The 17,204-nt window shown below is 38.1% G+C and overlaps 1 protein-coding gene across 1 annotated transcript; it reads right to left on the reverse strand.

Annotated features, from left to right (window-relative positions):
- Positions 1-4,603: 4,603 nt before the first annotated feature.
- LOC131202165 (T-complex protein 11-like protein 2) lies at positions 4,604-16,720 on the reverse strand. Its single transcript, XM_058190861.1, has 10 exons — positions 16,570-16,720; positions 14,589-14,761; positions 12,484-12,619; positions 11,242-11,362; positions 9,182-9,402; positions 7,973-8,109; positions 7,353-7,543; positions 6,217-6,398; positions 5,944-6,116; positions 4,604-5,033 (listed from the first exon to the last, which is right to left on the reverse strand). Exons 2-10 carry the CDS (start codon positions 14,725-14,727, stop codon positions 4,786-4,788), a joined length of 1,548 nt encoding a protein of 515 aa, XP_058046844.1. The 5' UTR covers positions 14,728-14,761; positions 16,570-16,720; the 3' UTR covers positions 4,604-4,785.
- Between the last annotated feature and the right edge of the window lie 484 nt (positions 16,721-17,204).

The following is a 17,204-nucleotide window of genomic DNA, read 5'->3' on the forward strand; positions in this document are numbered from 1 at the left end:
CCAGTTCCATTGTTTTCAATGGTATCCAGGTTAAACTAATTTAGATCTAATCCTCTGGGTAAATTAAAAATTTGTGGAGACATATATTCACCACTTGATCACTGTGCATAATGTAAAATGCTTAAAAACACAACATATATACATCATAACATGATTACAGAAAGGTTTTTAGTAGATATTATAACTTCACAAACTTATCAAAGTATATATAGGTCCAAAATATTTTAAACTTTTAAAATTTCAAGGTTAAGAATTAGATAATTGCATTTTCAGTACATGGCATGGGGTAGTAGAGTATAGCCCTCCATTTGTTGAGCTACAGTTTTTAAAAGCCTTCGCTAATATGACCAACATGTAGGATGCTAGAAGTTATAGTACTGCATCAGAGGGCCACAATTTATTCACTATATTAGGTATTCACATATTTACTTCTTGATACAAGTCACTAGTGTCAACAAATATTGTGTCTCAATACTTCCTTAGCCATATAAATATTTTGATAGCTATCACAATCTTCTCTCACATCCTGTCTTCTCAAACCTGCTAAAATTTGTTTAGAAAAGTGAAAGGTGGGATATTGAGGGCAAGGGATACCAGAACAAGGAAGATCTTCTAAAAAACATTAAGATACTGAGCAGTTTAAGAAAATTGCTTTGTAAAACTAAAGTTGGCTGTCATAAGCACCTCCGGATTGCTGAACAAATATTTATCACAAAAAGTTATTTTGTTCAATCCCATGTAGAATTGACATGTATGAATAAAATTGGTTCTCTCCTCTAAAATATCCTAGCAATATATGAGATTTTTTTACAAAAAGAATTCACACCAATCTTCCTTAATCTGAAATCTCTTTGATCTTGTAGAGAGTCTAACTTTTAGAACTCCTTGCTTGTCACCAGGTTGATGGGCTGAGGTACACAATCCTATTTCTGATTTCTGAACAATTACCTATGTATCAGCAGTTGTTTTAAACATTAAGGTCCTTCTTGAAAGTCTTTGTGACAATCACTTCAGAAGCATCATATGGTAAGGGTCGAGATGGGAAGGCCTGGAAAAAAACTGGAAAAATTGGGAAGAAACAGGTTTTTTTTCCCCAAAGCCATTTTTTTCCAGAAAATTTGAAAAAGAAAATGAGTGTGGAATGTTTTTTTTCCAATGATAATATATCTATGACATGGTATTCAAACTATATAACATGAAGACCTTAATGAAAAATTTCTGAGACTTTTTGTAACGTCTTAAATTATTGCAAGTTCTCTCAGCTGAAGCCAAGCAAATTCTAGAATACAATTCAAGTAACGCTGTACTTCTCAATGCAGTTCCCAAACAAGAGAAATATGCATTTGTGCCACTAGGAGAGCACTGCATGGGAAAGACTCCAGTTTAGTTTATTTATGTACCTCAGACCTCCTATAGCTGAGTAATTTTTGGTATACAGTTGATGATAGTTTCTGTCCTTCTTTCAGGCTTTAACTGACTGGTCAGAGGAAAAAATTGACAAATTTGTTTCTTTTTTGTAACCCTTAAATGATTCCTCTTAATGTTCTCCACCACCACACAATAATGTTTACCTATAGTCTAGTCAGTAAATTGGTTTTTCTTTTCTTCCTCAGTGTAAAATGGTGAGAGTTTGGAAACATTTCCACAGTGCAATTTCTGCTGAGAGCAAAGCTGCAATTTGCAAATACTGTGAGAAGAAATATACTTTTCCAAATGCTACAAGGGTGACAAAACACATCCTTGCGTGCCATAGGTGCCCTAAAAACATTAAAGAATACTTTATGGAATTAAATGATGAGGACCAGAATGAAAGTGCATGTTGCTTTTCCTTTCAGAATTCTAATTCCTGAAACACTCTTTCTGCTGCTTCTGGATCATCACAAAGTCTTGCTTCATTAACAGCCTCTTCAGGTAAGGAAGTGTTGCAAACCACTACTGCACAAAAATACACAATATCTTCATTTATAGATAAAATGACACCCGAGAATCAGGAGAACATTGATCACGTTCTTGCAAGAGCAATATATGCTTCTGGATCAGCTTTGTCAAAAATGGCAGGAAACTTTTAAATTACTATGACCATACCATTTGCCAAGCAGACAGTCCTTGAGCAAGCCTCTTTTGGAGTCAGAATATGAGCGTGTGATGGAATCTGTACAAGGAAAACTAAGTGAAGCACTATGTCTTGCAGCACTTGCAGATGGATGGACAAATGTTCGGGGAGAAGGAATCATCGATTTTCTGATAACAATACCTCAACCAGTCTTTTATAGAAGCATTGAAACTAGAGAGAACAGATACTGCAGAGTATATCAGCAGTGAAATATGTGCAATTTTAGAGAAAGAGTGGTAAAGCATTTGCTTTGCTGACAATGCAAGCAGTATGAAAGCTGCATGGGAAATCATAATGGACAAGTATCCACATAATACTGCAATAGGATGTGCATCTCATGGACTAAACTTACTTCTTAGTGACTTCATGAAACTGGACACACCCTTGAAAGGATTTAAAGAAGAGCTAAGGAAGTTATCAAATATGTAAAAGCTACTCATATTGTCACCGCAGTCTTCAAGAAGCAAAAAAATGCATATAATAAAATAGGGACACTGAAGCGCTGTAGTAAAACATGTTGGGGTGGAGTGGTAATCCCCTTTGAAAGTTTACTAAAAAACAAAGAAGCTCTTCAAGCAACAGTAATAATTGAGTTGTTTAAAATTCCCAGAAATATGTGCTTGATGAGGATGTGTTTTGGGTTCAGCTGCAGAACTCCCTACAGATTTTAATATTTTTTCCAGCAATCTGTGCATCTGAATCAGACACTGCACTTTTGTCAGAAATTCCTAACCACATGGCTATGACAAAAACATCTGTTTTTGAAAATCTAAGTGCATCTCCACGTAAAGTGAAAGGTTTTATTAAGGTTTTATTAAGAAACAGGAAGAATGTCATTGCCATCCAATATATGCTGCTACAAATCTACTGGATCCAAGATTCAAAGGCAGTGTGGTGTGAGTGATGAGAATACAGCTGCCGCATTTGACTAGATTATGAAACAAGATGGGCACTTAGGACTTGATGTTGGAAAAGTACTTTCAAATGTTGCAGAATATAGAACCTCTTCAGGGAATTGGGCCAGGAATGCATTCTGGGATTCTACAAAACATATCCCTCCTACAACATGGTGGCAAGGTCTCTGCACCACACAACCTCTGACACCTCTTGCATCTCGCTTACTGCAGATTCCTGCATCTTCTGCTGCATGTGAAAGAATCTGGTCTATGGTAATATTCACATCAAATCAAGAAACAAACTGACCTGTGAAAGGGTAAAAAAGCTTGTTTCAATCCGTGCAACCCTAAAGGTTTTAGAAGTCCATGAGAAAAATGAAGAGGAAGAAGAAATGAAAAATTATAACAGTAGTTCAGAAAATGAGATAGAATAAATTGCACATGTATGTTGTGTCTGCTGTTTGTTTTTTTTTAAATGCCATTCAAAAGGTAAACCTTTTTTGGAGCTTAAATACTAAGGAGGACCTTAACTTTATTTGCTATTGGTGTTAACGGTCAAATCTGATTATTTTTTTAATGTTGATGGTTTCTTGCTTTTTTTGTTGCTTTTGAGGGAAAGGAGGATGGTTACCTGTTTTATTGCAAGCATAATACTTTTATATACACTGCATTTCATGCAATTTATAAAACTATTCCACACTGAACTTTTTTTTTCAATTATTCAAAAATTTCTATTTTTTCTGGAAAAAACGGAGGGGGAGGAACATTTTTTTCTCATGGGTTTAAAATTTCCGGAAATTTTACATCTCTAGGTAAGAGCGTTTCATGTTATGCCCAAAATGATAACTCAATTTTTATTAGAAAAAAAGCAAATAAAATATCAACTGGGACTATTTAGTGACATAAATCTGAAAAAGGTATCCAACTGAACATGTTCAGCATTTGTTGTTTAATACCATACATTTGTCTTCTTGAGCTTTCCATTTTCAAATTCTGATTCATGTTGCTAGTAAACAGAGAATTATATCTTGAATGTATTTTCACCCTTCAATAAGTTGAGAAAAATAATATATATATAGCTTGTATATAATACAGCAAGTTGTTAAGCAAGTGAGTTAAAATATCATGACTTACCTTTTAAAAAAAGGAACTATTCTTCCAAGTGAAATCAGAGGCTACTAAATTCTAAGCAACTGATACTGATTATGAAGACTGCATACATTAAAAGCTCAAAACAGGAAACAGACTTGAACAAATTTGACACATGATCTTCCCTATCATCTCACTTGTGAGAAGAGAGAAATGGGGGGGAGGGTGGGGTTCCTTGAGCAATCCATTTTGGGTAAAGGCAGAAGGCAAATGCCCTAACAATGATTTCAGATTAAATCTGAAATATATTTTTTATATTATTGCACCATAATTATTTGCATAAGCATATTAAACATTTAAGAGATTTATATTACTGTAGGCATTTATCATACATGTCTGAAATATTTGTGTAAGAAAAAGAAAATTACAGTAAATAAGTGCCACATTATAATCCATAGCTACAAACAGAATTGATCCTTTCAAAAATTACCTTTTTAAAATGTAGTAATTGCTTTAATTTGGAGGGAACTTTTTATTTATTTGACTGTAATCTGTATAATAAAAACACATTTCTCTCTGTCTCACATTAACAGTCATCACTGCAATCTATGCATAGTCAAAAGAAAAATGCAGATCACAATATAAATATTGTGAAAAGGAGGGACCAAAAAAGAAGCTGTACATATTTCAGTTGGTAGAAGTCTCAAGTTCGGCTTTGTTTGTTTCTGTCTCATTGTACAGCAGTTTTCGAAAGATACTTGCATAGAATGGTCCATAAACCTGTTTATTAAGGTTAACAATGCTAGCATACTGGGATCCAATAGTCTCTAGCTCTTTCTGAATCACACCAAGACCTCCAGGAACTGTAGGCATAGATTTTTGAAAGCATGGAGAAGCAAGCAATATACTTTTCATGTACAAATGAATCCGTTTACCTGAAAAAGAAAAAGAAAATACCCACACATACATGTACAATTAGATTTCCTGGCATTAGTTAGGACAGCATTAATTTCTCATGATGAATGAAAACTGATCAACTAATATGATTAACTGCAAAGCATTCACACATCAAAAAAGACCGTGTGGCTATACAGATACCGTAGCACCCTGACTGATATGGATGCATTAGAAGTTGACATCTAATCTATATCTAATGATTTGGCACGAAGACTGCAAAATGCATTGGAAATCTATACAAAAGACATATTTCCTCTTTCAGGGAAGTCTACAATGCAGTCATATTCAGCGTGGACAATATGAGAGCTATAATTTAGTAATACTTTAAGAGACATAGGTTTCCATTTCCTGCTCCCAATGCCTGAGCAAACTACAGGTCTCCAGTTATAGCCATGCCTGCCAAGATTCACATATCATAAGTCATGTTTGCTTGGTTTAGTAATTTGTTTAGCGAACTTCAGCACTGATTTGTAAAATATGTGATCAACCCAGTCAACTGGCTTATTCAACAGTTAACAAGGTCACAAACAGTCAATGGGGAGAACCATCTGCATAATCTATTGCAAGCTAGTGACGGGGTTCATGCAGGCTTTAAATAGGACAGACAAAGCTAGCTATCCTGAACTCGTGCTCCTTTCAAATAACAAATCTGGCTAAAACTGGAATCATCATTTAGTGAAGGTAGGATTTCTGGATTCTGCAACTGAAATCTAAATCTAAAATCAGTAATGTACTATTAAACAGAAGAAGCAGGTGGACCCAATCTTCACAATGGGAACAAGGGGAAGACTTTTAAAAAATAAATGTATAGGAGAAAGTGATCAGGAATCATAGGTACATTTAAATATACATTTATATTAAGAATATGTCAAGTAATTTATCACTAACCAATTAAGGTGATGACAGCATTGTCTTCTTCAACAATATTGCAGAGCTGACCTGCCACATTTGCTTGAACTTCTTTATTTAATAGTTGAAAGCCTCTCTTTGTGAGTGATTCATTTATTGCACTACATGTCTGAATACCTATTGCATTAAGAGCTTCTTTTAAATCAAAAGTCCTGCAAGAAGAAAGAGGGAGGGAGATTAGAAACAAAATGCTATCACATAATGCTTTTGCCTTTTTAAAACCATAATTCAGTCATTCATGTGTTTACTTACTCCTTATGCATTCCTTCGAGCAAAACAAAAGAAATCCTTTTTTGTTTCTCAACGAAGTCTGGAATATCCTCAATAACTGCAGGCAGCATGTTGCTTGTTATGAGAGAAATACACGCTACAATTTTCAACTGATTCAATTTCTTGGATAATTCTTGAAGGCGAGCTTCATCTGTCATTAGTGTCTGAAACAATTGGAAGAGTAACATTTATGAACAATCATCAAACATCTGACTATATTTAACAAAGTACATCTTCGTGAGGATGTCAACTTTTTCATCAGGTCCAGGATAAAAGAAGTCTCCTGAAAACTATCACCATATTTTCATGATATTCAATACTGCTGGCAACACAAATGCAAAATTTGCGTACTCAGTTTCTTTATTAATATTATTTTATAAACCTTTAAGTGAAAATTAGTTTAAAGAGCAAATGGAACTTACACAGGTATTGGTTAAAGCTCAAGGCTGATCCCAGCTTTCTATATCACACATTAACCAATCAGATTCATTTAGAAGCTCTTAAATTAAATAGGAGGATCTACTTTTTTGCTGTTGCTCCCCAATAACTGCTATTTAAGGTAGTAAAATTTTAAGAGCCTGGAGGTACTAACTAGCATTTAAGACTAGATGTTATAGGCTTAACTGTCATGACTTTCTCCTGTCTCTTAAAATTATTAAAACAATGATTGTCATTGTATCTGATGGCAGCATATTTTGCAGAATTAGGTGTTTCCATTAATTTCTATAGGACAAAGTAAATAGGTTACCACAGAGTCAGGGCCTCAGTGAATAACTAATCACACCAAATACAAGGCATAAAATTATTATGCAATGAAATATATGGCTGTCAAGCCATCGGTTCACATTATAAAAGGAAGTCAATCTTTATCAAGCTTATTCTTGAAAAAGTATCTATCTATGACATTGTGGATGGTAATAACTATGAAAAATCTACTGGCCTAGAATCAGGCAACATGCTAACCTATAACATGACTTGTTTTTGGATTAGTGTGTTGTGCTTTTCTCCATAAATCATGGTTAAGTCAACCATGATTTAAGTATAAATTGCTATCCACTGTGTATTACAGAAAAAGAAGAATAAAAATTTTAGAAGTTCTGAGATAGAAAGCAATTTACCTCTGGAATTGTTTTTTTCTGATAATCCCACTCTAACAGTTTCAGGTAGCTGTTTGTTAACACCACAATCGGGCTAAGATTTGCTTTTGAGATCCCATTAGCACCAGGAGATGAGGACATTTCACAAGAAATAGAAGATAGTTCCTCTTGTATTGATTCCCTTATCCATTCGGTTGTCAAGTCTAGGGCACCTGAACATTTGGAGACAGAGATAAGAAAGATCAGACTTCTACTGTTTGTTTTATAAAGGCATGTACCCAGTTCAGTAAATAAGCTATGGGGAGTGTGTGTGGGGGGGGAATAACTTCAGGACCTAATTACCCAAAGAAAATAAAACAGGTGAATATTGAAAACTAGAGAAAGTTTTTAAAAACTGACTTACAACATGACAAAGTAACATTATAGTCATGCATAAGCATACAGTGTAAAAATATATCCAGACAGTAAAACATGTAAGCCAGAGCATTTTTGCAAACACAAGATTGTTTTACTGACGGTAATCCTCGAAAAGTTTTAGAATACTTCTCTCCTCTCCCCAAATCTGTTGCAGCCTTTTGCTCAACTGCTTCGGATCTCATACAATTGCCTCTATCACCTTTTTATGTAAGCAAAGAACATACTTGGAGTTTCTTCAAGTATATCTTGGAATTTTGCTCTTTCATAATCTATCAAGTTGCGCTGAACGTGAGGTCTAAGACTCTTTATGGTAAAGTTAACCATATCCATTGTCATGAGATCCAGAACATGGAATATTTGCCTGAAAAAAATACAAGAAATGACAAATTTGCAGTAGGTTCAAACATTGTTACTTACATATATTTAGTCAGTTGTTCTTTCTCACAATGTGAACACGATATGTACTTTTATGATAATTTTCCAAGAGTTTAGTTTTCATAAGAAACTACATCGAATTCCAAACTTCAAAGATAAGGCATGACATCGTAAAGCTACTGAGCAGAATTTCAGCTGTTTGCTCCTGTAGTGACATATTTATATAACCTATAGCTTTATACAAACGCATCATCACAAGAAATGATAACATAAATCCTACTTATTCTGCTTCTACCAGATGCCTGTGGAAAACTGGCAGTACAAGAGTCACTTTTTAAACTCTTAAGCATCAAGCTTTAAAAAGCAAATAGCCATCAAGCTGGAATAGATATCCATTGAGATTTAAACAACAACACTGAAAGCTGAGTTGAACCATAAGAAAATATAACAAAAGGGTGCTTCTTTTACAAGAGCCAAAGTAATATGGAAGTGGATGGTTGCTTTTACAAAAGGTAGGGGACAGGGAAAAAAACAGAAAACCAAAAAAAAAAAAAAAGGCCAAAGATTCACAGTTTAAAGTCAGACTCAAGATAGTGATTGTATTTGGAATGTTTTAGTCCAGGTAAATGTCTATGGAAATTCTCAAATCATCCAGATCATGGTTGTCCCAAATGTGCTTTTTAAAAGGCAACTGGGCTTTCAGAACTGAAGAAGTTTCTTGGATGAGAAGCAAAACATTATTCAAAGAAAAACAAGAAAGTCCAGTTGCCTCTTGAAAAAGCACCTTTGGGACATTTTAGTCCAGGGTTTCTCAACCTCAGCAACTTTGGGTTAAGTGGGCTTCAACTCCCATAATTCCGCAGCTAGCAATGCTTTAGTCAAAGTTAGGTATTATTGATGTCTGACTATCAACAATAAAAGACAAATGGAAGGACTCTACAGGTCATGTTAGCTGAGAATTCTAAATGGTATACAAGACACCTGAAATTTTGGGGAGGATTGATTCAGATCATTCTTTTAACCACCACCTAATGTTAAAAAGCAAATCACATACCAACCTCAACAATGCTACAATATTCCCAGTGGGCTTTAACTGGTTGATATCATTGTCCCTTACTGGAGCACACATCTTCCCCATGGTGCTAATTACATAATTTGCAAGACCCTGGATATCAACTGCATTGTGCTCAGCTTGCTTTCTTATAAGGTCCGTGTCGAGGACTTCACAAATTTGGTTGCGCATCCTGTTAGCCCCCGGGTTCAAAAAAGAAAGAAGGATCTGCAAGATTAAAATCACAAGTCAACTAAATTGCAATTAATGACCCATAACAGAAATCTGTATTTCATGTGGTCAAAGACACACATAGAACCAATCAATAATATAAGGAGGAATTTCAGCAATTGTGGCTTTATGTTGCACATGTCAAACTTCCCTCTTCAAGAGCAATTCTGAGTCCTGCCCTTCCTGCCACTTGAAGTCACTCTATATACTTTGTAATTCAAATGATGTGAATGCCGTAGCTAGATGCAAAACAGATACATGCTGTTCTACATCTAGATTATTTCACAAAGGTGTCATTTGGAGGAACTAAGTGGCCACAAAGCTAACAACAAAGTGATTTTGGTTCAATTTGCTCCCACCACCACCTAATTCAGGGAAAACCATGGAGGCAATTTTAAACTACCTGAAAGTTCAAAAACATTGTGAAAAATTAATACATCCAAGTTCTACTAATAACAAGTTTGGTGTAGTGGCTAAGGCATCAGGCTAGAAATGGGTGTAGTGGCTAAGGCATCAGGCTAGAAATGGGGATAACATGAGTTCTACTTCTTAGGAACAAAGTCAGCTGGGTGACCTTGGGCTGGTCACTCTCTCCCAGCCCTAGGAAGGAGACCATGACAAACCATTTCTGAAAAATTTTGCCAACAAGGAATAACCCAGGCAGTTGCCAGGAGGCAACACTGAAACAAAGATACGCAGTCACACACAGACACCCTATCCCCACCCACTGCAAAACCTTTAAAAACTACAAAATAATGTTATGATATTATGTAATGTTATGGTAAAATATTATCGTCATAGCAGGATCTCATTCAGGCCCTGTTTAAGTACTTGGCATACAAATATTAACACATATAACTTTCAGGCAAAGCCTGCCAGACACCCACATTTTTTAACTGCCTTTCAGCACTGACAGGATAAGCTGAGCAGTTATTGTGGTCACCTTGAACATATAGCAATGCTAACTCAGAGTCTAGCATCACTGTAGGGAAATACTGAAAGGGTTGGCCAAATCAGCATTTTTCCTCTGAGAAATGGACTACTGAAATATTTAACAGTTGCTAGCCATTAATGCTGGTCCCTACCAGGGACAAGTATTAAAGAAGAAGTGCTACCATAAATGCTATCAAACTTTGTATAATTCTGCTTCTGGCAGCCATGCCATCATAAACAAAAAGAAAAAAGCATGCTAAACTTTAGTGTATCTACATATAGAATTTTTTAAAAATCATTTTATTCTGTCTGTTATAAAACTTTCCAGCAATCTTCCCCACCCTGGTTGCCTCTCAGGTGTGCTCAAACCAGTGGTGGGTTTTTACCGGTTTGGGCAAACCAGTAGTGGTGACTGCGGGAGCAGTGGTGGGTTGCTACCAGTTTGCCCCAGATCAGGTGAATCGGTAGTGGCGGTGGCGGGAGGCTCCACCCACCCACCCAAATGCTTCTGTGCCTATGCAGAAGTGTCGCGAGCGAGCACGCACCCAAGAGCAAACTGGTAGCGACAGGATTTGCAACCCACTACTGGACGGGAGGCTCCGCCCATCATGGACATTCTGTGCATACGCAGAAGCACTACGCACAAGCAAAGCAAGTGCACGAGCGTTCACAGTTCTGAACTGGTAGCGAAGGTAAGTGGAAACCACTACTGGTTCAAACTCAACTTTACCATCTCCCAAACATCATTGTCAAGACACCTGAAGGACAGTTAGAGTAGGTATATCTTGAGAGGCTGCACACTTTACATCTACAACTTTAATTTACGGAATGCCAATGTACAAAACCTGCTCCATGGCTGCTTAAAAACAAACTCAGCTTAAGAGAACAGGACCAAAACCTTACCTCTTTAATTTCCTCAAACAGTTTGATTGCATGCTCATACTCAGGAGGATCTTCCTTCAAATCTTCTTCCAGGCGATCCCAGAATGCTTTATGTACAATTTGTTTAACCCTTCCAGGCAAGCTGTCAGGTATGAGAAGGGAAAGACAGGAGAGTATAAGCATTCAAAGCATTCAAAGAAAGCAAAGTGCTAAAACAAAGTAAGTCAAACCAAGTTCCTGCTTAGAGAAAAGGACCTATCATTTCATTAACAGAAAGATCCAAGGCCAGCGATGGCGAACCTTTTTCGGCACTGAGTGCCGAAAAGGGAACATGCGTGTTCATGTGCACTTGTCTGGGCCACAACCTGGAAGAGGAGCTGCCCAGGGAGCATGCATGCACCTGAAAATGAGCTTCCAGTTTCAGCTACTGAACCTCTGGTTTCAGCCAGCTACTCTTCCAGGTTTCTGGCGCGCATGCGCACATGATGATCAGCTGCCCGCCGTGCATGCTCATGCAGAAAATAGAAGACCAGCTCTTCTAGTTTCCCACACTGCCGCATGCAAAAAGGCCAGCTGATCGTTGTGCACGCATGTGCGCCAGAAATCCAGAAGAGGAATGGGCAACACCACGCGTGCCAGGTGACATGGCTCTGCATGCCACTTCGGGCACATGTGCCATAGGTTCGCCATCACATCCTAGGCCAGTGGTTCCCAACCTTTTCTTGTTTGAGGCACAACCTTTTCTTGTTTGAGGCACCCTTGGAAAGCCTTTCAAAAGTTCCCGGCACCCTTATAAGGAAATAGATATTTAAAATCTCTGTAGCTCAAAAGTTCCCGGCACCCTCAAAAGATCTCACGGCACCCCTTAGTGCCGCGGCACACTGGTTGGGAACCACTGTCCTAGGCCATAGCAGTTTATAAACCCAGGATCAGGACTCAATTATTTGTGAAATGGGCCATTGTAGTTGTTACAGAGGCCATGATTTGTGTGACATGTAACCTTAGCCAGTATTTACAGGTATACTGCACATTCAAGTTCTTTTTTACGTAGCAATGTTTATGTCTCATGGGCTTATCAGTTTGAATCACAAGCTTAACCTGAAAAAAAAACTTGCTTAGCTTTTTGAGTATACATTCTGTACTAAAAGATGAACATTTGAAAGGACCCCTGAAATTATGCAAACCATCTGTGATTGCTTGTTGATCTGTTTAAATCAACAGATTGGCTCCCTTTTCCCCATCCTTTTAAAAACCTGAGCCTACCTGTTCTGTGGATGCTCTATGCGTTCCAAATGAAAATTCTCATTTACAGCAATTTCATGAGCCAAAGTCAAGTTTGACAGATTCCTTGCAGCTGCCATCATTTCATCAAACGTAACCATTTTGGGAGGGCTTGTTGCTGGAATCAAGAAATAAAACATACAACTCGTTGACTTGATATGAAATCCTATCAATATTTTACATTTCTGAGTGAGTTCTTCACTTAGTGTTTAAAAAAGTTTACTTTGACTAAATATCTCCTTTTTTTTTTGCAAATTCCAAGCCAGGAGATTTTGTTACCCGAAATACAATTCAAAAACTGCCAGTCCTTGTTCCTCTATCATTGTTCCTATAAAAGGATGTTAGTGTTTACTCCTGAGCAACAGGCTAACTTAGAAATTAAGTTAGGACAAGTTAATTGAGCCTCCCAACCATCCTATAGCTGGGTTCACATCAGTGGTGAAATCCAATTTTTTTTACAACTGGTTCTGTAGGCGTGGCTTGGTAGGCATGATGTGGTTTGGTGGCCATGGCTTGGTGGGCATGGCAGGAAAAGGATATTGCAAAATCTCCATTCCCACCTCACTCCTGAGGGAAGGATATTGCAAAATCTCCATTCCCACCCCACTCTGGGGCCAGCCAGAGGTGGTATTTACTGCTTCTCCGAATTGCTCAAAATTTCCGCTACTGGTTCTCCAGAACCTGTCAGAACCTGCTGGATTTCACCCCTGGTTCACATACCATACTCAGTCATGCTACACTTTGTTTTGGCCTACATGTTCAATTGGTATCCTACTGTGGCTAAAACCATGATTTATGAAATCAATCAGCCAACTGTACCTTATTCAGCAAACTAAAAAGATTAGCATAAAAGCTAATCAGATTGGCATTTGTGCTTTATGTTGACAACAAAAACAGAACAAGAATGATAACTTTACTCAAAGGAGGCAGATTAACATCAGAGATTCAAGTGTATATGGATTCTCAGTCATCCAAGTCATAGTTCTGCCAAAGGTGCTTTTTCATGAGGCAACTTGATTTTCTTGTTACAATAAAGTCCAGGTGCCTCTTGAAAAAGCACCTTTGGGAAGATCAGAGATTCAAGACACTTTTCACTGCATCAAGTTTTATCCACAGTTGGCCCATTCTGTCTTGTGAAAAGGCCAACTCTGATTTCTGGACATCAGAAATTGCTTGCTCTTTGAAGTTAATTAATAAAGTATCTTTAAAAATGTATCTAAATATACTGTATGTGTTTGAAACTGGATGTTTTCTATTTATTGGCATGCCCCTTATTTCTATTTTCACAACAGTTATTATTTTCCTTTTACTCAATTGCAAGGTATTTTATTAGATAAATCCAACTGAAATGTATTAATAAAATAGTGATTAAATAAATACTAAGCAATAGTGAATTAAAATGCAGAAATACACATTCTATTCAAAGTAAAAATTTTCAAGCATCTTAGTGAAATGTTTTTGCACAAAATTATAGTTCAACACACCCATAAATTTGTAGAATGTTCTGGACCTGTTCAAAGGTGATCATTTAATTCAGTCAAAGGACAACTCAAACATTTTGCTATTTTATACTTTTTCTGCAAAATTTCAAAAGGTACCTAAGGATAGCTGGCATAGCATTGCAGACAGCAATTATAAACATAATTCAAGGAAGTCCTTCATGATATCTTTACTAATGCCTACCATCAATACATGGGCAACTGCTAGGAGTCAAACCTGTGTTGGTCATAAATTAATAATAATCTCACATTCTGGAAAATCACTTTTTCCCACAGGATTTGGCATGATGTCATGGAAGAAAGCTAAAAAAAACCCCTAAAATGTGGCCAGCTTCAACTCCCACAGGAAACCACTGAAATTTTGCACAATTTGGGAAATTATTTTGAGTGTTCCGAGGACACAATCAAAAAATGTCAGAGACTTTGCACTGTCCTCCTTTGACAAAAATCCTACAAATGCCCAAATAAAGCCAGAAGATAATAGTCTACCAACATCCTTCTCAAAATGGAGGAGGATCTGCATATCTAATGTGAACTTATCCCAGACCCTTTTGGCAATTCAAAGGCACATATGTGCTTCTTGCTTACAGGTTGGAGAACTGGGCTTGCTTGAAGAATCACTGGTAAAACTCTGCCTTGAGTATTCAGAGTCACTAGATGAAGAAGTTGCACTTTCTGAAGATCGCGAAGAATCACAGTCACTGCTCTGCTCATCAGTGAAAGGCATTTTGGATGACTTCTGTTGATCCAGTAAATAGAACCTGCCAAATTTTTAAAAAGGGGTTTACTAAAATCTGTTTGATACAGCTATAAGAACGTCTTTAAAAATGTTATCACTGAAGAGCATTAATACTGAATTGAAATGAAGAGTACCGTGTTTCCCCGAAAATAAGACAGGGTTATTTTCTTTTCAACCCCAAAATAAGGGCTTGGCCTTATTATCGAGGGGGAGGTCTTATTATTTCGGGGATGCAGGAGGCCCAGGCGGCCTGCGCACTCACAGCCGGGAGTCCGGCAGAGAGAGGCTCCCTTCACACACCACCATCAAGCTCCTCTCCTCCTGCGGGGTGTGTGTGTAGAATGCGAGTGGCCCGAAGGCGCCAAGCCGCGCGAGTGTCTGTCTCTATCTCCCACTCATGCACCTCCCAGGACTCACCATGTCAATGTGGGCGAAGCCAGTGAGCACCAGGTCCTTGAGCTCATAGTCAATGCCACCGGCACCTGCGCAGAAGCCACGGCCTGGGCCAGCTCTCCCAGCAGGCTCCAGCTTCAGCCATCACCATAAAGTGGGACGCACACTCCGAGAGCGGCTGCTGCCCTGGCTGGGGTTTGGAAGCCGCAGAGGCAGAGTTTGGGGGAGAGAAAGAAAGCTGCTTCTCCTGCTTTCCTTGCATGCAGCCAAAAGCAGAAGCAGCAGAAGTCTTTCTTTCTTTCCCCCAAACTCTGCCTCTGTGGTTTCCAAACCACAGCCAGGGCAGCAGCTGCTCTGGGAGTTTGCTTCCCACTCTATAGTGATGGTGGCCTGAGGCCTCCCTTTCCCCCACTGCTCTGCTCCGCTCCGATTGCCCGAGCGTTGACTGAATGGAGCACCCGCTGCAGGTCCAGTTTACTCTTTCCAGGTGCCTGTAGCGAGATGCCAAGCAGCCACATTGAGGGCAGCGCTGACAGACACAGCTTGGCTGGCCCAGCCATGGCCAATGCTCCTCGCCCGCAACTGAGCTTGGCCGCTGGTGGCTGCCCTGTGAAGGAAGCCCCGGGGCGGTAATTCTTGTGCTGGGGCTGCTGTGGCAGGTGCTCGGTAGTGCAGGCTATGCGGACATGGCGCCTGGGCATGGAGGAGAGAGTGGGCAGGCCGACACCATGGTATAGGAGCAGGCGCTTGAGGTCTACGGTTGGTGCCGCGGGCAGCGAAAGGGGCGGGGGGGGCGCAGGAGTTTGCAGGGATATGGCTGTTTGGAAGGGTTGTGTGTGTTTGTGTGTGTGTGTGTGAGGGGGGGGCTTATTTTCAGTGAAAGCGTATATTTAGGCCCACCCCAAAAATCAGGCTTGGCCTTATTTTCGGGACATGTCTTGTTTTCGGGGAAACACGGTAATGTTTACTCTAAATAAGTTATCTTTAAAATGGAAGGAATCCATAGATTCAATGAACATATGGGAAGTAAGTGAGTGTTTTTTTTCTTCTAAGCTTCCTTTGAGAGATGGTGTCATCTGGCCTTTAGATAAATCTGATATGCAAATATTGCCTATGTTAAATACAACATCCATTTTAAAGTGGAATTTAAAATGGAATCAGGCAGTATTATTAAATGTCTTTGGATTTTATATCAAACTGGCCTAAAGTGTATAGTGTACAGAATAATGTTGAGACTTTGGGAAAAATAATTAAAATAAGACACCGAACTTAGACATCTTTATTCATAATCACAGATTATGTTCTTTATATGGCACAATTTTATTACCACTATTCCCAACCCTAGTGACCTTCAGAATTGGCCATTTTCCTAGTTGATGATCATGATAAACTGTGGACAGGTAAATTACTGAATGTTAGTCAAAACTGTATACTAACCTGTGTAAGAAAGCACCAAATGAAGTTATCACAATTGTCTAGAGGTAGTCTAGATGCAGTCCTCTTGAAAATTAAAAAGACAGATACTTAAATCAACACTTAGAATTTAGCTAATACTTCAAAGGATTTTCCACATATATCATTTTATCAGTCTTTACAGGAATTGTATAACAGATTCATATTCTAAGATAAAAACCTAGTCTGGGTATTTAATGTCTAATGTTAAATAATGAAAATCATTTTAGGCTATAATCTTATAGAATTTAGGATAGCATTTTATGGACCACTGGATTCCTTGGAAATTGAGATGCTCTTCCTTATCAAGATGCTATTATTTAAACTCGGCATAACTGAAGACGTACCATTTTTCACTGGAATTTTAAATGGAGCTAGTGTACAATGGGGTCTCCCCTTTGGATATGAATTGTAGCACCTACTACTAGAATCAGACTAACAGAAGCTTTACTTCATTTTCTAGGACAAATGATCCTTACTCTATTCTTGTTAATAAAGAGTTACTACAACAAAAAGAGAAGCAATCACTTTGAATTCTTTGAATATTCAATAATATTTAACCAGCTAAATAACTGGCAATCATCCAACTGATCAACTTAGAATATTTGTCTAATGGGTTA

The sequence above is a fragment of the Ahaetulla prasina genome, chromosome 7 (assembly GCF_028640845.1).
Source record: "Ahaetulla prasina isolate Xishuangbanna chromosome 7, ASM2864084v1, whole genome shotgun sequence".
Lineage (NCBI taxonomy): Eukaryota > Metazoa > Chordata > Lepidosauria > Squamata > Colubridae > Ahaetulla > Ahaetulla prasina.

Coding starts and splice junctions, on each gene's coding strand:
- LOC131202165 (XM_058190861.1), bottom strand. CDS start 14,727: ATGCCTTTCACTGATGAGCAGAGCAGTGACTGTGATTCTTCGCGATCT. Junction 7,544..7,972: donor TATACTTGAAGAAACTCCAA/GTATGTTCTTTG, acceptor CCAAATGTTCAG/GTGCCCTAGACTTGACAACC. Junction 6,117..6,216: donor CTCGAAGGAATGCATAAGGA/GTAAGTAAACAC, acceptor TTCTTCTTGCAG/GACTTTTGATTTAAAAGAAG.